Below are 26,476 nucleotides of genomic sequence, written 5' to 3' on the forward strand. Positions count from 1 at the left end.
AGAAGGCGGGTCGCTCTTCTTCTTTTCTTTGGAGGGGCCTCATGTAAGATTAATCCGCATGGTGTGTACCTTTACTGGTGGTTTTCAAGACAGGTGGATTCCATTTCTGAAAGAAGCTCCGCTTTAGTTGGTTTGTGTTGTGTTTATAAAAATTCATAGTGACTGCCTCAAAAGTGAAGCTCGGCCTGAGCAGGATTACCAATATTACTAAATATAATTTGAGGTACGTTACACTTTATTTCTGCCTAAAACGCTGATTTCGCGCCAACGATCTGGTGAACACGTGCGTTGGGAGATTAGATGTGCGTGGTTTCTTTCATAAACAAGCCGCTCAAGAGCAGTGTCGATTGAATTATTCAAAATGATCAGTCTTCAAATCGAAGTTTATCAAAAATATTCGTGAATTGCTCTCACGTTACATATCGATATATATTCCACAAAAAGCTGCAGTGAATTTGAAAAAACGTGGCATATTAGTATCGTTGAAAAATAAATATATCATATAAGTTAAAAGATACAAATTTGTCACAAATGGGTTCCTTTATGCGGGCTTTAAACGCTATTCCAGTTTGCCCTATATAAACTATCAGACATGACCCACACGATAATTTATACACTCCTGATTTTTCTAAAACTGAACTTTTCTTTGTTATTCTTATGTGCATGCCTAAGTTGTTGTTGGTTTTGAAAGCAGTATTTACACCTTTGCTGTGCAGAAAATCTGAAATATTTGTAGTGGGTTGGCTTAAGTAGGTTAAGGATCTATAATTTTTATCCTCTTCTCTTTGAATTGGGTAAACTTCTTTCAAAGCTTGACTGTATAACTTTTTTGATAATAAAGAATGTATTTGACCGCTATCGTAATCATTGTTGACGGGAATTTGCTTCATATTCTATATTCAGTTCTTTATAGAAATTCGCCTCTGACAAAGGCACATTAATCAGTGGATCATACTGTTGAAAGCTGCTACTTTATGCTGATATAATTCATGATTATTGTTATTTTTCGTGATGGTTAAGTCAAGGTAATTTGTTGAATTATTTACCTCCCTCTCAGTGGTGAATTTTATTGACGGGTGGATGGAATTGACATTCAATGAACTTGCCTAATTGCCTATCTGTACCAGTAAAACAGACTGAGGTATCATCTACGTATCTGCACCAGTACAAGAAATTGTTAGTTAACTGATGATTGTGGATTCCATACTCTATATTTCCATGGATATTTCAACCAGCAAGGGACTCAAAGGGTTCCCTATTATTAGTCCTTCACTGCATGAATAGAATTTTTAGTCAAACTGGAAATAATAGAATAGAATAGAAACAATAGAATTGGTTATGAACGGAAAGAATAAATGTAGAGCATTGACCATGAACCCACAATCACCAAAACTCTATTCTCTTATTAAATTACACCAAACCAATTTCTCGATTAGACGTTGATTTATAAATTATTTGAAATTATTATAAGCAGCTGTTCAATATCATCAAAGGGTACAGTTTCACATAAACTAAGTTTACTTTTCAACCATCAATATTCATATCGAACAACTCAAATTTTAGTTGTTCAAAAGAAGACTTAAAATATCAAAGTTTATTCGCAATTCATACTTCTTTAAATAATCAATTCAATTGCTTCCGGTGAGCTCAGGAAAACATGCATCGCTGTGAGACTGCGGTTTGCGGTTTTCTTTTTGAATGTAATCGATGGTTAAGTAATGACTGAGTAAGGAAATTGTAATGATTATTACTTTCGTTAATATAGACGTTGATATAGACAGTTATTATGAAATAATAAGAGTGTCAATGTCTCAAATTGAAGCACATTTACTTCCAAATTTGGTACGTTCGATAGCAGTATGAAAGGGGTCCCAAGCGATTGGATTTGGAATAGTTATTGTGGCGGAGGCGCCAGCTTGACAGGGAGTTACCTGATTCATGCTTAATAATAATAATAATAATGATTTATTATTTACCATAACATAAAATATTCTTCAGATCACATAACGAGGTAAATAAATGGATTATGCTAGGTCTCAACACAAACGTTAACCACAACTTATACTGACATTTATTGTGTACAACTAGATTTTTTCTCAAGATTTTTTCTCCCGGATGTCATCATTAGACTGAACAATTACTAATAATAATAATAATAATAATCGTCTTTATTCATCGACATAATATGAAAATGAAATACAAAAATTTAGAACAATAATTAAGGGTCAATGAAAAGGTGAAGTATCAGCCTAGGCTGCTTTTCAACTTAACCTAGCGAAAAAAAAAAATATAGGTGTATCATAGAAGACTATGAAAATATAAATGAATCATAGAAAAATATAAAAGTAAAATTTGAGTATTAGCGTATATAAAATCAAAAATACTTATTATAGAAGAGAGACAAATCTCCAACCTTTCTTCGATGTTTCAGAGCATCAAATTTACAATTGATGTTTGTGTGTCCAATCAAGCGAATGACTGGTTCTTTTCTGGGTGGTATTTGGCAGCTTCAGGTGCTTTTCACCAGGTGCTGTGAGTTTCATCAGCAAAAATTATACTCTCCAATAATTTTGATTCAATTTGCTTAAATCGCATTTTATTACATTGTGGTATCATACGTGTTCAACAATTAAGTATGAACATTGAGTATCATATACATGTTGATTACAATTTATTATTCTGGTCACAACGATGTAAATTGGTTTCGAATTGTTTGTATGCACACGTGTTAACATCACATTCAAACGGTATTCTTTCATTATAACCTTTGCTAGAATTGACACCAATTGAATCACTGTGGTCCACTTCAGTTTTCCTGTACCCGATTTCACAATATTATTTTCTCACAATTCTGAAAATCACCCAATATTTGAGTGAAACTAACTGAAAATGTTTCAGCATTTATCTTGAATTTCTTCTTGAACTAATTAATATCTTCCGAATTTTCATATCAATACAAATAGCAGAAGTCCGAGAGAGTCGAACACAATTTATCTTGAAACTTTGATCATTCAATAAACACAGAAAACATTAACAAACAGTTACAGATAAAGGGAGATTGTAACTGACCACTATTAACTTTCATCAGGAAGATAGATACGTACATTTTCATTAGAGATGAATGAATCACGAGAAAATGAATGCATAGTTTATAGAAACGGTTATGAAACGAAACGAAAGTAGATAATATACAGAATATTGCGTGCAATATTATAATAATAATAGCTTTATTGTCCAACAGTTTACAGGACAATATAAACTTTCATTCACATAAACGAAAAATAAAATTAACAAATAAGAAAATCTAATTCTAATTACCTACTTGAAGTACACGTTCACAATTCTAATAATGTTATGCAGGTTAGTGAAGAATAAATCACCATGGGCACAAATGCTATTGAAATTTGTGCACATATATTGGGGAATTGAGCAAAATGTTAGTTCTTGCTCTGAGAGGTCTAAAAATAGATTGAGATCGTGAATCTGGCCGTGGTACATTGAAGTTAGTTTGTTCAAGAATTTTAGGACAATCACAACCCTCTCATTCACTAACTTGAATAAAAATATGAGCGACGCACATTTTCTGCGATGCTCTAAACTAAAAAGTTTCAAACGTTTATATATGACATCATCACTGATACCTCTCTCAGGGTAAGAACCATCTATTCTGAAAATTAGAAATTTACAAAACTTTCATTGAACTCTTTCAATGGTTATGTTATGAATCTCATAGAATGTACTCCAGACGACACTTGCATATTCTATCTTCGAACGTACGTAGGTGAAATACAACAGCTTCATGGCTTTAATATTATGAACAATGGCCTCTTAGTTTCACCAATATAGGGTATCCGGTAAATGCAATTCTTGGAATCGCAGTCCGCGTTTGGTGGCCTGGTTTTCGTGAGGCTGCTACGGATAGTGTTACCGGATCTGAAGCAGGTTCTGATGTTGTATTTGGAACCAATTCTTTTTATCCTCTCCGATAATCCTCTGATGTAGGGAAGTGCAAGCACTGTTTGTGACGGCTTCTCTTCCTTGCGAGGCTCCTGCTGTCTTTCAGCCAAAGTCTTTTCTACCATCGCTTTGGAGTAGCCAATCCGTTGAAGATCATCTTTGATGATGTCTAGTTCCTTTTCGAGACCTTCCTTCGTATTACAGAGCCCAAAAGCACGGTCTAATAAAGTCTTGATGATTCCTCTTTTAGTCAATTGATGGTGGTTGGATTCGTGGTTCAGATACTGTCCCGTATGAGTGGGTTTTCGGTATACAGATGTTTCCCACTTAGTGTCGGTCCTCTTCACCAAAACGTCTAAGAATGGCATTTACCGGATACCCTGTGAGTGCGGAAAATCCTATATTGGTGAAACTTAGAGGCCATTGAATGTTCGCATTGCCGAGCACAAGAAACACACACGGCGAGGGAAAACCAGCAAATCAGGAATAGCAGACCATGTTTGGACCCATCAACACAACATCGAGTGGTCCCAAGCTGAGATCTTGCACAGAGAGGAACATTGGTTTACGAGAAAATTCAAGGAAGCCACATACATGTTGTCCAACAACGTATTCAGCCAAACCAGCGTAGAAATACGCAACATATGGAAACCCATCATCAAGCGAAAAATGGCCAACTCCCGCCAAAACGGTCATCTCCCACGGAACCAGTGAAGCGGAAAATGGAAAGCGGGGATAAGTGAAAGTATTCGAACGACCTATAAATAGTCATCTCTCGGAGACGATTGTAGATACTAACAATCGAAACGTCGTGAACTAACGTGACTTGGAATCTCTCCACTTTTTATTTTTATTTTCTTTTTTCATTTCTTTATTTTCATTTATTCAATTATTCTATTTTTACTTGTATTTTATTTTACTATTATTTCATTTCAGGTTTATTTTGGTTAATTAATATAATTGTTATTTTCAGCTATTCATTTTCAATTCTTCTTTTTTAGTTGTTTCAGGGATTTCAAATTATTTTATATAGTAGACAATGGAAGTCCAAACTAGTGAAATTCATCAATTAACGTATACATATACATACATACATACATACATACATACACATATATAGATGAAGTTATTTGAGATTTATAGTATCTATACTTTTTCATTGAAGGAAACTTAGTCTACAGTGAAAACGAAGACCTCTGTAGAACAGTATTTCAGTCCTATTGTATTATTTCAGAAATTATTCTTTATATCAATCAGTTGATGGGTGAATGATCTAGGAAGGTTTCAAATCCAATTTTTCAGTTCTTTCTTGAATAGGCTTAACGAGTTGATTGTTTTCAGTTCACTGGGAAATGCATTGTATACTCTAGGTTTGAGGAAATATGATGAACGTTGGGATATTGTTTTAAATATTAAGAGCACTGCGAGGTGGCGAGCACTCCTTTCCGAGTATTGTATATGTGCACATAGTAATTTTCAGATCCTTCTTTTTCTGCTTCACTATCAAGACTTTCAAAAATAATTGCTTAGTATATTATCTTCAGTATCCTTTTCTGGAGTACGTCGAGTCCGTTCATTGGATTATTGTAGGCACCTCCCCAAGCTATTATTCCGTCAGTGCGAAGTATAAAGTTCTCAAGTATCTCATTTCAAGAAAGTGTCCCATTTCATGTGACTATCTAAGTAGACTCCCAAGTATTTGATGTTTTTGATTATGGGTATAGTGAAGGTGTTATTATTGTCGGTGATTGATAGATGTGAATTATCCGGCAAAATTGGTTTCGGTGATTGAAAACGGAATACATTTTATCTTATCGAAATCAATCATGAGTAATTTGGAGTCGAACCATTGTTTTATTTTGAGAAAATCTTTATAGACTCTGCCAAACAACTGTTGCCAATTTTCACCACAATAGATGATTGCGGTGTCATCCGCGAAGCTGATTATGTGGCCTTCTGTATCAACATTGTATAAATCGTTTAGGTATATGTTAAATAAAATGGGACCCAGTACTGTACCTTGTGGGACTCCAAATTCCACAGTTTCGAAGTAACTGAGTCTGCCGTCAATTTTTACGCATTGCTTTTTTCTTTCTAGATAACATTTCGTCAGTTTATATATATATATTGCCTCTCAATAAGTAGCAAAAACGTATGTGTAATTCTGGAACTTCAACTAGCGTTTCCTAATATGGCTAATAACCAGTCCGTGCAAAGCTTATTGTTAAATCATCTGAAAATGGAACTTTCAACAGGTAATGATCGACTGTATTGTCAAAAATGCGCCAAACTAACTGACAGTTATAAGAAAACAAGTATAGCTGCGGCACCAGTCGATCTAATAACACTGATGATCTTCCAACATGACAACCTCTGGCGGTAGCACCAAACTCTTACGAAGGTTCGAAATAGATAAACACTTCAATCTAGCAGACCACTATTATGATCTTCATGCAGTCATTTTTCACTGTGGTTCTAGCGTTTAATCTGGTCATTATTACGCCTTGATCAAAGACGAAACGGACTGGTTTAAGTTTAACGATAGTCGTGTCACTAAATGTTCTGGCGATGTATTGAATTTATTGGAGCCTCTGGAGACACCCTACATTTTGTTTTATGAAAGAGAGGACATTGGCAAACCAAGATCTTCAGACTATGTTGTGGTGCAGGTTTTTCCGGGTTTTCCTGCAGCTCAAACATCAAATGTGCCACCGGAATCAATGAAGTCGCCCCGGAGCGCCAATCAATTTTTGTTGTTGTTTTATAATTCCAATGAAGTATTTAAATTCAATACAAAATTACTCAAATTCGACTAACTAGTCAATGAGCCAGTGAATATGAGCTGCTGGCTGATAAAATCGAGAAGACATCCACTGGGCAGTAAATTCGAAGATGTGGGTCATGGATACGACGCAAGAGAATCTAGTCTTGACATTGGCCCATTGCTGAAGGCTATAAACGAAGTACCGACTATACCAACCCAGCTCATTAGCATATCTTATTGTAGTCGGATGTTGATCTTGGTTCCATGATGTCTCCTACTCAGTCGAATTCTCTTATTATACACCGGGTGTTAGCGAATGGGTGCGACAAACTTCATGAGGTGATTCTGCATTTATTCCATTCCCCTCGAAAATGTTGAAGACCTGAGAAATCGAATTATACCCGACTGTACGATAATGGGAAATATAGATGAAATATTTGCGTGAATACGGCATTAGCTTTGCGCCTATTTATTCTTTAGTATTAATTTCTGCTGTGTTCATTTATTTTCATTACATTAGATAGGTTTAGTTCTTGATGATATATTGAAGTAATGAAAACTACACGTTAAACGTTTTTATTTTTTGCATAAAAACGGCAACCGATAAGGAAAATAGGCGGAAGAGATTTTTTTGTCACAAATTGAACGGGGAATTCAAAAATGAAGTTCAGTTTGAAATATCTCATCTCTGTTTCTCTGTACTGGTAATTTCTAGGAAGCTAAACTTTGGTATATAGGTACTTCTTAGGTCTTTGATGCGCAAGAAAGGATTTTCAAATATTCCAACTGACGTGCCCCCGTGGGGGTAAAAAGGGGGCGTTTACATATGAAAATAACTTTCATCACTGTTTCTTCATGCCGATATATTTTCGGAGGCTGAAATTTTGTATGTAGGGTCATTTTATGTTGTGGATGTGCAATAAGGAAGGATTCTCAAATATTCAAACTGGGGCGCCCCTGTGGGGTAAAAAGGGCGCGTTTACATACGAAAATTACCTTTCCATCACTGTTTCTGTGTACCCCTATGATTTCGGAGGGTGAAATTTCATATGTAGGTTCATTTCAAGTTATAGATATGCAATAAGAAAAGATTTTGGAATATTCCAACTGGGACGCCCCTGTGGGAATAAAAAGAGCGTGTTTACATATGAAAATTACCTTTTCATCTTTGCCGCTATATTTTCGGAGGCTGAAATTTTGTATGTAGGTTAATTTTATGTTTTAGATGTGCAATAAGGAAGGATTTTCAAATATTCAAACTGGGGTGCCCCCCATGGGGTAAAAAGGTTGCGTTCACATACGAAAATTACCTTTCAATCACTGTTTCTGCGTACCGCTACATTTTTGAAGGCTGAAATTTTGTATGTAGGTTCATTTTATATTGTAGATGTGCAATAAGGAAGTATTCTCAAATATTCAAACTGGGGCGCTCCCGTGGGGTAAAAAGGGCGCGTTTACATACGAAAATTACCTTTCCATCCCTGTTTCTGCGTACCACTACATTTTCGGAGGCTTAAATTTTCTGTGTAGGTTCATTTCATGTTGTAGATGTGCAATTAGAAAGGATTTTCAAATATTTCAACTGAAAAGCCTCCTGTGGGGGTAAAAAGGACGAGTTTACATACAAAAATTACCTTTCCATCACTGTTATTCCGCACCGCTTTATTTTCGGAGGCTAAAATTTTGTATATAGGTTGGCTTTATGTTGCAAATGTGCAACAACGAAGGATTTTTTGATATTCCAACTGAGGCTTTCCTACTGGGGGTAAAAAGGACACGTTTACATATAAAAATTACCTTTTCATTATTGTTTCTCCATACCAGCATATTTTCGGAAGCTGAAATTTTCTAAGTAGGTTCGTTTTATGTTGTAGATGTGCAATAAAAAAGGATTTTTAAATATTTCAACTGGGGCGCCCCCCATAGGGGTAAAAAGAGTCTTTCATAAAATAAATTCACCTTTTCATCATTGTTCCTCCATATATTTATATTTCTATCATTATCACCTCCTGAAGTTTATCGCACTTATTCACTAATGCTCTTTTTAATATATATTCTTTCAAATACCCATACATAGGTTAACATTGCATTTGATTCTGCTTCAAATTTGAAGAATACTTCAAGTTTTTGGCCACTCTTTGATACGATAAACAATTATACTTATGTAATTATTGATTTCCATGTTTGTAAAGCATATAAAGCAGTTCAAGTCGGCATACCAAAACCGCCACGGCTGATCACGAGCTATTACGCAGGTATAGACTCTCCCAACTAAATTTACTGTTGGATTACGATGAGCCCCTTGCTGGCCAGTGTCGTACCTATAATCAGTTTCAATTGGGGTAGCAAATGGAACATGCCAAAAATAAATTTCAATCAGTCACTTCTATCAGAATGCAAATTTTCTTCATCTTCACAGCTGATTTAGCTTGTACTGCTATCGTCATTTAAATTTATAATCACTCGTAATTACCTTTGTTTGAACGTCTGTGAATGTTTCATTTTACCAATATCTCGGCTCTAAATCTACTACATGCCATTTTTTGGAAGTGATTTGATCAAACTTGTGCTCCTCCTCCTCCCTTTTGTTGATTCATCCGTCCAGTTTTCGGAAGATGTATGCCACTATGAAGGTATGTTTCATCAAGAAACACAATTGGACGCTGTTGGCTATGAAAATAATTGATTTTTTGTAAATACTTGATCCTCAATGCTCTAATGGTCCATTATTTACAGCCCTTCTCCATTTGAAATGTTGTATTTTCTTTCAAATTCTACTAAGAGATGTTTCGGAAGCAACAATTCCCAAAACGACTATTTATCCCATAAAAAGCAAAAAGTCAGAGTTCAAGATAATATCTCACAGGAATTGGATTTACATATAGGTGTGCCTCAGGGTAGCGTTTTAGGACCTCTGCTTTTTATCTTGTACTCAAATGACATAAACTTGTTTATAAATGTTGATTTCATAAAAAATGTAATTGCAGATGATACACTATTGGCATGCTATGATTCAAGCTTAGATATAGCTATTGATAAAATGAATACCGCATTAATGGATGTAAATGGGTACCTCATGGCAAATAAATTGAAACTGAATAAAATGAAAACTAAGGGAATGATTATTACAACAAAATATAAATGGAACAGCCTTGATTTAAATGAAATGAATCTACAAATCTATAATGAAAACATTGAAATTGTATCATGTATCAAATATCTTGGATTTCAGTTAGATAATTTATTACTTTTTGGCAATCATCTCGATTTTATATGTGAAAAAATATCTGAAAAACTATATTTCTTTGCAAGAATTTCTGGCAATTTATCCACTCAGTCTAAAATTACTGTCTGAAATGCGATTATCCAACCACATTTTGATTACTGTGCTTCTATTATTTTCTTGTTTAATCAAAATCAAACATCTCAATTACAAAATCCTTAATTTCGCGGTATGCGAATTGTTCTAAAAGTGAATAGATTCACTGAAATCGGAATTATGTTACAAACTTTGCGGTGACTACCAGTTTCATTACGGTTGTATTACTTAACTATGACATTTATATATAAAATTCTGAATAACTTATCACCTTCATATTTTTTTAAATTTGTTAGTTTAAATTCAGAAGTGCACAAATATGCCACAAGAAATCATACTAATTTGCATTAATGCAGAACATATAGAAGAACTGCCATGAATTCTTTATGTTTCAAAGAGTTTGATGCATATACAATAAATCACCAAATGAAATGAAATCAAGTCCATCATTAAGTATTTTTGAAAAACAGTTATTGAAATCCATCCACAATGTTAGATAGAATAATACTTGGTAAGATAATATTAATAAATATAGTATTTGTATGTTGTTTTCTGCTTTTTATCATTGTATTGGATCTGCACCTATATTGCAATGTATTTTTATTAGCATATGTCGTTATTTTTCAAACTAAAAATTTTTATTTTCAATCTCTATGTTAGTAATATGTTTTATATAATATTGTGTAATAGGATTACCTATTTCAATAAATATATCCTTCTTCTTCTTCTTCTTCTTCTTCTTCTTCTTCTTCATCTTCTTCTACTTCTTTTTATTCTTCTTCTTCTTCTTAAAACGTCATTAATTTCTTGCTGGAACTTTTTTACCGTGATACGAGACCCTTTCGTCCTATAAAAGTCGTAAATAATCCGTCTTATATTGGAATACTCATACTAGGAAATATCAGTTACTGGTGCTCTTCTAGGCCGCTTCTTTCTTGGGGTGAGAAAGTTTACCCCTCAGTTATTTGAAGAAATTAATTGCTCTTCTTCTTTAATCACTCTTTCAAAATAGTTTTTATTGAAATACCTAATACAAATAATAGTATTGGAGGACAAGTAACTATACGCTTCCCTACAGAGCATTCGTATGTCTTGCAAGAGTTGTAGTGGGGGCGGGCCAGCCATCACGTTTGGCACTTGCTGTTTCTCATTTTGAATTGAATGAAGGGGTTTTATGCCTGCAAAAATTTCTGTTTCATTTGAGAAATCACTGGTTACATTGGCGCTACAATGATTGTGTGGCTCTTGATGAAAATTACATTAATAAAAAAAGTCAATTCTGTACAAAAAAATAACGCGTTTTATTTTTTAGGCCCGAGATTTTTTAGCCCTGGTGTTGCTGTGTCCCTAATTTTCTGCTACTAAACTTTGAACTGTTTGAGTATTGAAGAAGCTATTATATAGTTGAAAAAGTATTGCGATTTTGTGAACTGTTTAATTGAAATTTATAAAACGATTGCTTATTTCTACTTTGAAAAATAGTATTCTGATTTCAGAAATTCTACATCTGGTCAAGTAAAAGGGACATGCGCTTCTGTTTCTTCATTTTTGTTGGCCTTTTATGTCAAGGGGTGAGTATTGAACCAAAAGTAATTATTATTTCCCTCTATGGTTATAGTTATGATGATTTCCTTCCTTTCATAATCCCAATAACTCACGTTAGCACTTATTGGCAACTCAAAGAGAAGACCCTGTATATACAGGGTTGTCACTATATTTTTGAATCCACATTTACTGCAATTCACCATATTCAGTCGTATATCATGAATAGTACGTCAGGTGTCGATTTGTTTGTACTTTTAAATCATCTGAAATTAAATTTCATTATCAATTATGTTAAGCAATACAACGGCAAATGTAAATATAGTTAAACGAATAAAATAATCAAGATTCAAAATGAAAATGATCACAGAGCGAAAAGAAATAAAAAAGAGTGCAAATAAAAATAGGCAAAAAAATTAAAAACTAAATTGAAAAATTAAAAAAGATCTCAAACCAAGTTTCTTCTCGATGTTTCGATTGTTGGTATCCACAATCGTCTTTGGAAGATGACGAGACTATTCCTCCAGGACCATGCGTACAGGTCAAGTATGTCAACAGAAACGGCTCTACATCGGGTAACAGAAAAGGTAGAACAAGAAAGTACTTTTAGCTACTTCTTGGAGGGCCCATTTGACAATACGACGTTAGAATCAATGATCCAGACGTCAAGGAGAAGAGGGATCGTCAAGACAAGCTGTAGGTGGATAGACTGCATGTTTAGGGGAACATTGGTATATACAACCATTATGGGAGAAACAGTCATAGCACGGGTAGTAAGGGGCTGTCCTCAAGGGGGAGTTTTATCCCCTCTTTTATGGAACCTTGTAATGGACGAGCTATTATGTATTCTGGGCCACAATGGGTATAAATCACTGGGCTATGCAGACGACTCAGTCATCTTAGTCCAGCGTAAATACAATAATGTAGTGAAGGGTTGCATGAAGCAGGCCCTGAACATTATAACAAGATGGACCGAAGAAGAAGGGCTTAACAGAAGCCCATCCAAATCGACCATAGTAGTATTCACCAAGAGGACTAAAGCGGAGAGTCTCGGACCTCTAAAACTTCGAGGTGAAGAAGTGTCGGGGGAGGTTAAATATCTGGGAGTAATCCTAGATTCCAAGCTGACCTGGAACCAACACTTGGACAGGATAAAGAGGAAAGCGGAGGTAGCACTGATGCTCGCCAGATGCACCTATGGAAAAACATGGGGGCTGAAACCAGACATGGTATATTGGCTATACACGATGGTGGTTAAAACCATGATAACATTCGCATCTTTGGTCTGGTGGCCAAAGATGAAGCAGGCGACCGCCATCAACAAACTAGGCAAGTTGCAAAGACTTGCATGTTTGGGAATGACGGGAGCAATGAGAACTACCCCAACAGCTGCATTGAAGACACTCCTGAATCTACTTCCTTTACACTTTGTGATAATGGGGGAGGCCAGGATGGGCCAATTCAGACTGAAAAACTTACCGAACTACAAACAAAAGATCGGAACAAGTGGAGGAGCATATATTGAACCACATGACACCGAAGTACACCTTTAACACAAACTTTACGGCGAAAATCATAAGCCGTGAAGAGTGGAAGAACATTTTTAGTCATCCCGAAAACATGTATGGAAAAACACCTGGTATATAGATGGATCGAAGACCAAACATGGAACGGGAACTGGAATATACCGAGCGGATAGAAATCTAAACTACAGCTATCCGCTAGGACTATACACATCCGTCTTTCAGGCGGAAGTGTATGTTATCTTGCAGTGTGCAAGGCTTATTAAATTGAGACCTCAAAGAAATGAGCGGATCAATATTTTTACAGACAGCAAGAGCGCACTAGGGGCTCTGACAAACCCGAAGGTGACATCAAAACTGGTCTGGGAATGCCATGAAGAACTGAATGAACTTGCAAACAGGAACAACTCAACTTTGTACTGGGTGCCAGGACATTCAGGAATCACAGGTAATGATAAAGCTGATGAATGCGCTAGACGCGGATCATCAACTTCATATATAGGTCCTGAACCATCTCTGGGGGTACCAAAATTAGTGGTACGAAACCAAATTAGGACATGGACTAATAAGAAGGACAGAGTACTGGACAAAAGTACCTGGCAACAAACACAGTAGAACCGAAGAACTACTTCAATATAGTAGGGATCGGCTCAGAATGATTACAGGGTTACTAACCGGTCATTGTCCGCTTAGAGGACACCTGAATAAAATGAGGCTGTACAACGGAGAGCTCAGCTGCTGTGTTTTCCGGAGACTTGGACTAAATGGACAAGTCAGACAGCTCCCAAGGGACCAAAAAAAAAATTATTCCGAGAGGTGACTTTTTAAAAGTCATTCGACCGCTGTCACCTATCCCCTCTTCTCTCTCTCTCTCTCTCTCTCTCTCTCCACTTCACTGGTTCAGTGGGAGATGACCGTTTGGCAGAAGTTGACCTTTTTCCGCTTGATTACGGATTTTCATATGTTGCGTATCTTCACGCTAGCTTAGCTGAATGCGTCGTTGGACATTATATATGCAGCTTCTTTGAACTTCCTCTTATTTTTTTCATCTCAATTCGTTAATAACAAATGCAATTGTTCCTGATGCAAAAACAATAAAAACATTTTTCTACACGTCATATGATGTTTTTCATGTGCTACTGCTGGCAAAGCTCGAGCACTATAAGGTAAGGAGAACCCCACTGAACATCGTAAAGTTCTATTTGACCAACGGTTAACAAGTGGTATCGGTCAACGAAACCACTTCGCTACAGGCTCAAACTGATCATGGCCTGCCACAAGGATCCGTTCTTGGGCCACTGTTGTTCACCATTTATGTCACTGATATATTCCATTACTTGCTTTAGAACATGTGTAGTGCTTTTGCTGATGACAATTCTTTAATAAATTCGCACAAGTTTCTCAACTTCTGAGAGTTGTCGTTCGTATGGGGGCGACAGCTGATTAATGGAAAAACAGATTTTAAAACAGATTTTAAAACAGATTTGAAACAGATTTTTTTATAGTCGATTTATACTCAATGAATTAATGGCGACTACTGCATCTAAAGCTGAACTGTGGTTTGCGACAAATAATCTTAAAATGAATGATGATAAGACCCAGCACATCATATTCTCCTCTAATAAAAACATTTAGAATGGATGTACTGTTAAACTTCTAGGGAAAATGCAACCTACATTCCAACAGCTCTCCTTCAATAATATAATTAGGGAACTAACTAATTTCGTTATTCAGTAATCGTTTCTGATTATATAAGAGTCACAATAACTATATATGATATGTATATAATCAAAATATATATAATAATGAATATTTTGTTTATAGGGAAATTAGTGAGTGGGAAATTAGGGATTCAAATGACGGGGTGAAAATACTTCTGAATGCTACTTACTCACTACTCAAATTTCTTTTTCAATCCTTTTCTGCTAGTCTTCTTCGATAATATTAGATTCTTCTTCTTTAATTAGCGCTATTACCTTCTTATCAAATTTTGAAAAATTATTTTTACGCCTGATGCTTTGTTTCAATTTCTCACAAGTCAACTCGATGGTATTGAAAACACAAAAATAGAGGAAAAGTATCAGTATGGTGTGTCTATACTTTTCAGGAATACATTTTTTCAAATGTTTTTGCCTGTAAGACTTCAAATAGTTGGCTTTTGGTATAGTAATCTTCAAAATACAAATTGTTATCCATTAAAAAACTTTGTATTTCATCTTTCCTCGAATATTTATTCGGTACTTTGATGAGCTGTCGCGAATGATAGAAAGCGTTGTCGAGAACTATTACACTATTTGCATCCAAATTTGGAATCAATGTGTTTTCAAACCATTCTTTGGAAATATTAGCTTTCATTGTTTGCGGGCATGTTAGGCGTACACATTCTCGAACCATCAGTTCACCTTTTCGTAACTGTGTAGTAAGTGTCATACCAAGTTTCTTCCGAATAGAAGATTTGCCGTTGTTCTTGTCTACATTAACTTATTTGTTTTGAGTATTTGTTACGCAATTCCACTATTCTTCTGCTTTCCATAGCTGATTGAAGTTCATTCAATATTTTGAATCTAAATCCTAATTTCTTGGTCCAATTCTGAAGAGCAGCTCACAGCAGCTCACGTTATGGCCGGAATTATTAAATTTCTTCCTTATGATTTCAGTGCCAGGTATCTCATTGCTTTTGTAACAGTCGTATATTATTTTTTCAATGATTTTATTAGATGAACATCTAAAGGTTCTGGTAATTCTGTATCACATCGCGTCTTGTGTTCATAAGATTTGTTTTTGACTATTTTACGTACATTTGAGAAAGGAAATTCGGTCAGAACTGATGTTGTAATAGTTTGTTTCCCTCGAAACCATACTCGAGATATAGATTCTCATATGCATTGAAACATACTCTCTGTGTTACAATATTAAAATGCATCCGAATCTCATTCACTGGTATCTCTTTTCTGCATTGTTCACCAATCGCTATTGGAATCACTACACTGGAAAAAGTCTGCGTTTTTATCACATTCGTTGTTTCTATTAGTACTTGTCCAAGGATGCCACTTTTTAAACAGATAACAAAAATTTTAAGTAATTAAAACTGCACCAATATCGAATTTCAACACTTAAATCGCGATCAATTCTTGAACTGAACACGACGGCGATAACCATCCCCATATTTCCCGATTTCTATTCGTCACCGTAACATGACTCTTCAGCCAATCATTAAACTCGGTTAGTAAAAATTATCTAATACGAACCGCCAAGTCTACAGTCCACGTGGACTACTCCGCTGCCGGTTCATTTCTATGTATTGGTTTTTCTGGCCTTTGAGAGTGCCGCTAACTTTAAGAGTGCACAATATCGTTTACTTCGACTATACGCGTATAATGCATCCATATACACAGAAATATGCACATATGCACAGAAATAGATGAATCTAAAGTTGAACTCAGATTTCCACAATTATCCCTCCTGTAACAATAAACAGGTGAGGCCAAACAGGTTCAGACTTTTGACAACCAAGTTTTGCCTATCCTTGCACTTGGCTGCACCATACTGATGATAGGCTAAAAGCCCGAAACACGTGTCTATCGTTTGCCACTTTTTTGAGTGTTATGTCCGATAAATCATCTCCTGTATTTGAATCAAGACACTCAATAATCTTTATATCTGTATTCTTTGTATCTCTACATTTATATGTGTACCTACTGTTACTGTCCATCTTGTGATATCTCTTGAATTTGACCTGCTACTCGTGTAATTTATTCCTTATACAGGGTGATTCAAAAGTACTTTGACAAACTTCAGGAGGTGATTCCTCACAATATTCTAATATGAATTGTCCAAATAAATAAATGTCCGGAAACGCTTCGTTTCCAAGATACAGGATGTTGAAGTTTTATTTTTATTTTCGTTTTTTCCAAATAACTTTTGAAATACTGAACTTAATTAAACGAAACTTGGTAATAGGAGGTTTTTAAGGTGTCGAATTCGAACCTGATGTTCTTATTGCTCTTACTCGTAGGGGGCGCCACCTACACGTCTTTTTCTTTTTTAACGATTCATAACTTTTTTGGGCGTACTTCTAGCAAATTTTTCAGTAAAAAAATCGATTCCTCTATCATATCTACGTAAATAAGTTACCCTTGTTACTAGTCGCTGTAAGCAACCGTTTTCTAAATATTTGGACTTCAAGTCGATTATTTGATAATCGATGCATGTTGAAGTTATTACGAATATTTTGCTTTTTCACAAGAATGCTTTGGAATGAATTTGACGTTTTACTCGTTTGAAGAGGTCATTACTGTTGGGTACGTTCCTTTATGACATCCTTAAGCGAAATAGTTATTTTTGTATCAAGGGTGCATAATCAGTATTTGTTTCCTGAAAAAAATGTCAACATTTTATTTCAGGAAATTTTGAATATGTAGAATAAACTAAAATAAACGAAACTAAATTGTATTCAAATGAATTGTTGGAAGTGTCCACCTTCAGCGAAGATACAGGCAGTCAGTCGTCTAGTCATTGAATCTCGTACCCGCTCAAAAATTATTGGTGTGTTTCTTATTGTTTCACAGGCGTCTACTATTCGGTTTCTTAGATCTTCCTCGTTCACTACTGGAGTCTTATAAACTAGTGACTTCAAATGTCCCCAAAAATAAAAATCTATCGGGTTTAGATCTGGGGACCTTGGTGCCTACGCCTGGTTAGGTTAGGTTAGGTTAGTCTATCCAAATCGATCCATCGATTTGGATAGACTGTGTTAAGGAATTCCCTGGCTACAACGCTAAAATGGGCCGGAGCCCCATCATGCATAAACCACATGCGGATACGAATTTCTAATGGTACATTCTGAAGTAGTCCCGGCAATTAATTTCCTAAAAAGTGTCTGTAAGTTGCGCCATTCAGTCGGAGCGGAAGGAAGAAAGGACCTATCAAGTAATTATCAATTATTGCCGCACATACATTTACAAAAAATTGATACTGATAATGCCTTTCACTAACTGCGTGCGGATTTTCGAGAGCCCAAACATGGTTGTTATGAAAGTTTGTGATAGCATTTCGGGAGAAGTTTGCCTCGTCCGTGAATAGTATATATCTTAAATATTGAGGATTTTCAGCCAATTTTCTCAAAAACCATTGACACATAGTAATGCGTTGGGGAAAGTCTCGTGGCAAAAGAGCTTGTACCCTTTGAATATGGTATGGATAAAACTGTTGATCGTGGATAATTCTCCAAACTGTGGACTGAGTGGAATTGACAGCTTCAGCAATTACTCTTGTGCTTGTTTCTGGATTCTCCTCGTGAGCGTTCAAAACAGCTTCTTCCAATTCTGGGGTTCGGACTGCTCGTCGTCTTCCAATAATATCAGCTGCCCTCTTAAAGCTACCTGTTTCTGCTAAACGACGGTGGAGACTAGCAAATGTTGGAGCTGAAGGAAGTACTCGATTAGGAAATCGCTCCTGGTAAATACGTCTTGCTTCGCGCGCATTGCCATCCGCAAGGCCATAAACGAAATGCATATCGGCTAAATGAGCATTATTGTTTGAATAATCCATTTTTTCAAAATAAGTGTTTTCTACTTCTACTTACGTAAAGTTCAACAAAACGTCTAACTGTCACAAAATATGTAATTATCAAAACTACTCACAAATGTCAAATTTATTTCCAAAGCATTCTTGTGAAAAATCCAAAATATTCGTAATAACTTCAACATGCATCGATTATCAAATAATCGACTTGAAGTTTTCGAGTCCAAATATTTAGAAAACGGTTGCTTACAGCGACTAGTAACAAGGGAAGCTCATTTACGTAGATATGATAGAGGAATCGATTTTTCTATTGAAAAATGTGCTAGAAGTACGCCCAAAAAAGTTATGAATCTTTAAAAAAGAAAAAGACGTGTAGGTGGCGCCCCCTACGAGTAAGAGCAATAAGAACATCAGGTTCGAATTCGACACCTCAAAAACCTCCTATTACCAAGTTTCGTTTAAATAAGTTCAGTATTTCAAAAGTTATTTGAAAAAAACGAAAATAAAAATAAAACTTCAACATCCTGTATCTTGGAAACGAAGCGTTTCCGGACATTTATTTATTTGGACAATTCATATTAGAATATTGTGAGGAATCACCTCCTGAAGTTTGTCAAAGTACTTTTGAATCACCCTGTATAGTCAATAAAGTTTACTCAGAATGAACTTATGGCTCATATTTTTAAGAAGTTTATGACGACTGAACACGAATTTCAACTTGTAAACTAGACTAATATATTCGTTAGTAGTTTGGCTACGATAAAAAATAGTTCATGGCCATACCGCCGTTTTAATGAAGAAGGTTATGATGCCGGCTGCCGAAAGAAACATATTTGCAGGTGATTCTTCAATATTCCGGAAAGCAATCAGGTAACCGTCTAAATATAACGGATTGGTAGTATGGGCAGGTCAGTCGGCCAGAAGCACTTATTGCGTCCAGTTCAGTCAAAGACCGCACCTAAGATCAATGCCAAACAAACAAGACTCTATTGACTCGAATTACGGATGGCGGATGTGACATTTTCAAGTCAAAGATTGTTTGCATTATCACCTTATTGGCCCACTTTTTGATAGCCTGGGAAAATCTTTCAAAATTTTATTGGGTGTTCAGTAAAACTTTTGATCACATGAGACATGTTGTTTTTTTGGCAAGAATTAGGTACTTGAGAAATAGATATTTCATTGTTAAACGTAATGGAATATTCCATGCTAATTCCGGTGTTCCTCAGGGATCAAATCTAGGACCCCTTCTATTCTTATTATTCATCAACGATTTGCCTTCGGTCTTACATCACTCATTTTGTCTGCTATTTGCAGAAGATCTCGATGTTATTAAACGTATTCAAACTGTTAGAGACTGCATATCACTACAAAAAGACATTAACAACATTGTGAATTGGAGTTACCCTAATAAGTTATTTTTCAACAAAAAAAATGTTATACGTTAACAATATCTCGTTTGAAAGATGTATTAAAATTTGAATATCATATGGACGTAGAGGTCCTGGGTTGAAAAACTGAGTTGACAGACTAAGGTTTTACTTATAATAGTACTTTTTCTTTCACAAAGCATATCATGTTGTTAGTTCAATCTGCAAATCGTATGTTGGGATATTTATTGAGATAATCGCATGCGTTCGAGTATATAAATACACTCAAATCACCCTCATACACTCTAGTTGGACCGAAAGTGGAGTTTGCTTCAATACATTGTACAGAAGAATATCCAAACTACTTTAAAAGAATTCGAGATAGTTCAAAACAATTTTCTTCGAAATCTTTGTTTTAAAAAATATCATAACGATTTAGAAACGAATTCAAACTTTTATAATCAGAACAGTGACGCGATTTGATATCCCTGATTTTCATGTATAACATAAACAATAATTGTATTGATTCCTCCGAAATCCTATGCTTTCATAACACATAGGTACAACTATGTTTAATATTTCTGTGTCAATATCTAAACTAGAGCAGCCATGTTGATATCAGTAAATGAATTTAATGAAAGACAGATATTGATTGGTCTTTACCAAATTCCAAATTTTATAACACAATACTGAAGAATATACTAAAGATATTCAACGAAAGTCATTTTTTGTGGAGGAAAAAATCAGTTTTTTATCGACCTTTTTTGGGTAATTGTTACCTTCCACAATCTGAAAAAATATAAAAATTATAATGGAGAACTTTATACAAGTGTAGAAGGGCAAACTTTTTAGTTTACCCCGATAAGTTACTGCGTAAAAATCAAAGTATTTTTCACAAAGAAAAATTTTCTATTTATCAGTAACTTGTCGTATTCAACAATTTTGCCTATCAAAAAAATTATTAAGAAATAGTACTTGACATCTGTCGAAGAAGTAAAGAAATTAGCTCTCAAAAAAGGAATAACTGCGTATATATTCGAATTTTTATCCATTTCTGAAGACGGAGGCAGATTTTGGCCTCCGAAACGTAAAAGATATTATTCACATGAGTTCTACTTTAAATGAAAAGTAACAAATTGCACTTACATGGAACACTGTCATCCTCACTGGTATACATCGATGTTTCGCCGTAAGACACTTGCCCTAAGGCTCTTCAGTACCAAATTGGATATAGAAAATACACACAATTTATTCATGAATTACGATTTTTAATGTCACGGAATAAGCTTGATCTGCTTATGCCATCTACATATCCATGTATAGAGTCGCTTATTTTCAAATTGATTTACTTCCTTCCTTTCTTTGGAAGATTCCCTCTTCTTTTTTTTGTATCGAGATGGAGTAGTAGAAAGCCAAAAACTTTCTTTCCCAAAAATTAATCACTCCTAAAAATATAACCCCTTCAATTCTAATAAATATGGTTCTGCCATTTTCCACAAACAATCTTACATGGGCATCATTATACACATTTCATCTATACATCCATATCAACATAAAGTAGCAACATTCAATACTATAAATCACAGAATATCGATTATTTCACTTTCAGAAAGCAGTTATCAAAGAGACCTGATTTTCATAAAACATATTGCTGTCAAAAACGGTTACGAGGTGTACATTATCGACTCAACTCTTTCTAAAAAATTGCAGAAACAAACTCTAAACCGAATCTATCCAGTTTCAAAGAATAATGAACCTGGCCTCCAGAACAAATAATAATAATAATTATAAATATACTTTATTTTCAGAAGTCATACAAATTCATTGATAAAGCTTGAATATAAATAAAATATATGTCATATCAGATAGTATAGACGGAAACAACATAATAGAGTACCTGAAATATGAAACATTGTATGCACAGTTAATGAAATGAATGGAAGAATTCCTGTAACGAGTAGTCTCTCAGGAAGAATTTTTTTTGCAGTTCTTCCGAAATTATTTCAGTTAAGTTTGCCGTCCTAATCAACTGGTAAGTGATTAAACATCTTGCCAGTCGTTCGTCTACTGATTTAGTGGAGTCAAAATAATAGGCGTAGCGCGCGGTACGTTGCCCGAACAGAACAATTTCATCATTTAAACGTGTTGTTGAATGCTAATGCGTGATTTTTTGCTGGTATTTTTTGGCAACACTGTTTTTGACAGATCACGCGTGAATCGTGTCTTGTGTCATTGTCAAACTTGTTCAGTTTTTTCTATAATTTACCAATAAATCGACTTACGAATGAACAACGCTTGCAAATTATTGAATTTTATTATCAATTATTATTATTTCGTCAATCTACTGAGGAAGCTATTCGGAAGCTTGTGAATAAATTTCGAACCCAATTTACACTATTGGACCACCAACACGCATACGTAGAGTGAGGACCGAAGAAAATATTGCGACTGTATTCGCCAGTGTTCCTAATGACCGTGAAAGGTCGATTCGCCGCCGTTTGCAGCAATTGGGCCTCTGTTACTCCACTATGTGGAAAATTTTGCGAAAGGATTTGGGTGTAAAACCTCATAAGATACAGCTGGTGCAAGAATTGAAGCCACACGACCTCCCACAACGTCTAACATTTGGTGAATGGGCACTGGAAAGTTGGAGAAAGATCCACATTTTTATCGAAAAATTGTGTTCAGCGACGAGGCTCATTTCTGGTTGAATAGATACGTTAACAAGCAAAATTGCCGCATCTGGGGTGAACACCAGCCACAAGCATTGCAAGAGCTACCGATGCATCCCGAAAAACTCACTGTTTGGTGTGGATTAAGGATCAATGGCATCATCGGGCCATACTTCTTCAAAGACGACAATGGCTGAAACGTTACTGTGAATGGAGAGCGATACTGTGTGATGATCGACTTTTTGTTGCCCAAAATGAAAGAATTGGACATGCCTGACATGTGGTTCCAACAAGACGATGCCACATGCCACACGGCGAAACAATGGCCCAACTAAGAGGCGCCTTCGGTGAACAGTTTATCTCACGTTTGGGTCCCGTCAATTGGCCAAGTAGATCGTGTGATTTAACGCCTTTGGATTATATCTGGTGGGGTCATATTAAGGCTCATGTCTACAGGGATAAACCAGCAATGACTGACGCTCTGGAAGCCAATATTGAAGCATTTATACATGAAATACCGGTCGATATGTTAGAGAGAGTGTGCCAAAATTGGACCTTGCGCATGGGCTATCTAAAGCGGAACCGCGGTGAACATTTGCATGAAATCATCTTCAAACATTAAATTATATCGATCGTTCTATCTATTCCAATAAAGACTTCATCCATTTTTTAAATGTTTTTGAGTTGTTTTGAAAATCAAATCCTATACCTCTTAAAAAATCACCCGTTATATACATCCACGATGACTTAGCAGTACAGACTGAATAAATGACAATTGATTTGACAGCTGTAGCTTCAACAAGATGACTGTCATCAGGTGTCAAAATTCGGAAGTCCCTGTTAGAAGACCCTGTATTGTTTCACATATCTTCCACAGTTATAGCACAGTTGTGGCATTTTTGTATAGAATAGTGGAATCTGATTTGAGGCTTGTCCTGTACAGATTTGTTTATTTTATCTTGATCATCATCAATAAAGTCCAATGATTCATTTATGTTTTCATTTTTTCCAGCTGACACCGTCTGCTGAAGAAGTGGAGGTAATAGAAGCTATCCCTGGTTCCGAAGAAATGAAAGATCACAACAAAACCCGCAACGAACCTAGTTTGGGTCACCTATCTCTGGAATCACTCATGGACCTTGCAAATCCCCCCAAAAAACATGCATATAACGCCGGACCCTCAAGGACTGCCAATCCACCTCCGCGACCGAATAACGACCATTATAGTCACACACCATTTGGGATTCAGAAGAACAACAAAAGATTTGACAACAAAAATTCCTATAATGGTCCACCTCCTCCACCACCTAATCAGGCAATGGACAAATATGACACTAGTGAAGGGGAGATTTGGCCAGCTCCTGCACCAGATATGCCTAAAATAATATCTTTGGACGTGAAGTGCGAAAAAAATCTGATGAAAGTGTATATTGGATTTGACAAACCATTCTATGGCATAGTTTTCAGCAAAGGTCACTATAGTAATGTACATTGTGTACACCTTCCTGTAGGCCTTGGAAGAACTTCGGCACATTTCGAAATAGGTATCCATGCGTGTGGAACAGCAGGTAATACAGAAAACGGACTCTATGGGTACGGTGCGGAATCAGGTTCAGGTACATATTTCGAAAACGTTATCGTTATCCAGTATGATCCGCAAGTACAAGAAGTATGGGACCAAGCAAGAAAATTGCGTTGTACTTGGCACGATCAATACGAAAAATCCGTGACATTCAGACCCTTCCCAGTGGATATGTTGGATGTTGTACGAACCGACTTTGCTGGTGATAATGTTGGTTGTTGGATGCAGATACAAGTCGGAAAAGGTCCTTGGGCTTCTGAGGTGTCCGGACTTGTCAAAATCGGCCAAACTATGACAATGGTTCTAGCGATCAAAGATGACGATTCCAAATTCGATATGCTGGTCAGGAACTGTATGGCTCATGACGGCAAACGTGCACCCATACAGCTGGTCGACCAGCAAGGCTGTCTAACGCGACCAAAGCTCATGTCGAGATTCACGAAAATAAAAAACTTCGGGGCGAGTGCCTCAGTCTTATCATACGCACACTTCCAAGCCTTCAAATTCCCTGATTCAATGGAGGTTCACTTTCAGTGCACCATCCAGATTTGCAGATACCAATGCCCCGATCAGTGTTCTGATTCCTCAGAACATATCATCAACAGTGATTTCATCGAGTTGTCGCACGGTCCTCCCAACTCGAATTATGGAATTCCACCACCACATCACCCTCATCTCGTTGAAACATACATCCGACCAAGGGAAGACAGAAGGAGTAGGAGAGCTGTTAAATTCGACCCAGAGAAAGAAGTGGGGGTCAATAGGGTGATTAGGGTTGTTTCTACAGGAGACCTTACATTTTCTTTAGATGAAAATACCAATAGTGCCACACCACCCACGATGGTTTTTCCGACCAGGGCCGAAGTTAATAATGCTGGATTGATCTGTATGACGAATTCTGGATTTGCTACCACATTAGTAGTGCTGCTGGTTATTCTCATGTTGTCTTGTTTGATGTCGGTCTTTTTGTGCGCAAAATTGAGACCTCTTACCCAAAATAAGTTAGCAAGCGTAACAGGAACTAATCCTAGGAAGAGAAAATCGATACAGACAGCCAGTTGCTTTTACTCTTGAATGATACGAACGATGTTTGTCATTCTAGGCAACTGTATAGAAATTAATTACGCCATATGAAATTGTTGGGATTTTTTGATATATTATCAATTTTGATGACCTAACCTGAATATATTTCTGTGTGAATAATTGTCTGTCAGAATTTTAATATTCAGGTTGAAATTGTGATAGGTTACCTGAAAAACTGTTTCAGAGAATTCAGAGGTATTCAAGAAAAATGTATATACAAGTTTTACCTTAAATCTCTCTGATTCCTAGTTTGGTTATGGTTTTGGTTATTTTATAGTTATTTATTTTATTTATTTGCTAGTGTATGAGTTTCAATCACTTTTTTCCATTATTAATACCATATGTACCTGTAAATCACTCTATACGAGTGAGACTTTCATTTCACTCTCCTATCGCATATCCAATATATTTCCATACATTTTCGTCGTTATTTGTCCCCTATGTAACTTTCATTGGCTATCTTTTTTTCTGTTTCCCGATTTTTTCCTTACTTACTTACTTTCCGGCTTCACACAAAAAGCTTCTTCATATTTCGATCGATTCAGACAAAACATTATTGAAATATATACATAGACAAACTTCTCTCTCGAATCATTCCGTTCATTTGTCAACACCATATCAAAATTCATTACCTAGTTTATGAGTTTATGACGTTTAGTATATTTTGTTTGAGGTGACTTTGTGGACATATCAAAGATTGAACATTTTCAACTTTTTTCTCTTGAAAATCAAATATCTAGAGAAATGATCTGTTTGTATTGCGTTATTTTTAATAAATGGTATAAATCTTCATAGTTTGTTTTTTTTCACTTTATTTCGTAGTTATGCTAATTTCAATCTCATACGGCCATCATTGAAGTAGAGGACCAGCTTCGTATTAAAATCTTCTCAAAATTTCAACATATTTAAGGTGACAAATTGCGAAATTTTATATAATTTCACTTCCGATTGAATGAAATAAAAAGTGAAACTAATAATAATCAAATGCATTGGCAGAAATTTGGGAAGATTTCCTGGAATGTCATCGGAAAATAAATTCACCTTTTTCTAGAAATGATATGAAATCAAGATAAGTTAATGCAGTCAAGATGCTAGAAAATAATTCCATGAAATTTAAAAGATGAAGGTGATATTCTGATCA

The 26,476-nt window shown here is 35.8% G+C and overlaps 1 protein-coding gene across 1 annotated transcript; it reads left to right on the plus strand.

Moving 5' to 3' along the window:
- On the plus strand, positions 1–26,127 carry dy (transmembrane protein dusky). Its single transcript, XM_023167427.2, has 3 exons — positions 1–223; positions 11,537–11,611; positions 23,683–26,127. The coding sequence occupies exons 2-3, from the start codon at positions 11,567–11,569 to the stop codon at positions 25,324–25,326; spliced, it is 1,689 nt and encodes a 562-aa protein (XP_023023195.2). The 5' UTR covers positions 1–223; positions 11,537–11,566; the 3' UTR covers positions 25,327–26,127.
- Positions 26,128–26,476: the final 349 nt, after the last annotated feature.

The sequence above is a fragment of the Leptinotarsa decemlineata genome, unplaced genomic scaffold (assembly GCF_025532065.1).
Source record: "Leptinotarsa decemlineata unplaced genomic scaffold, Ldec_3_MD MMD2_tig00004307_RagTag_RagTag, whole genome shotgun sequence".
NCBI classification, from domain to species: Eukaryota; Metazoa; Arthropoda; class Insecta; order Coleoptera; family Chrysomelidae; genus Leptinotarsa; species Leptinotarsa decemlineata.

Coding starts and splice junctions, on each gene's coding strand:
- dy (XM_023167427.2), top strand. CDS start 11,567: ATGCGCTTCTGTTTCTTCATTTTTGTTGGCCTTTTATGTCAAGGG. Junction 11,612..23,682: donor TTGGCCTTTTATGTCAAGGG/GTGAGTATTGAA, acceptor CATTTTTTCCAG/CTGACACCGTCTGCTGAAGA.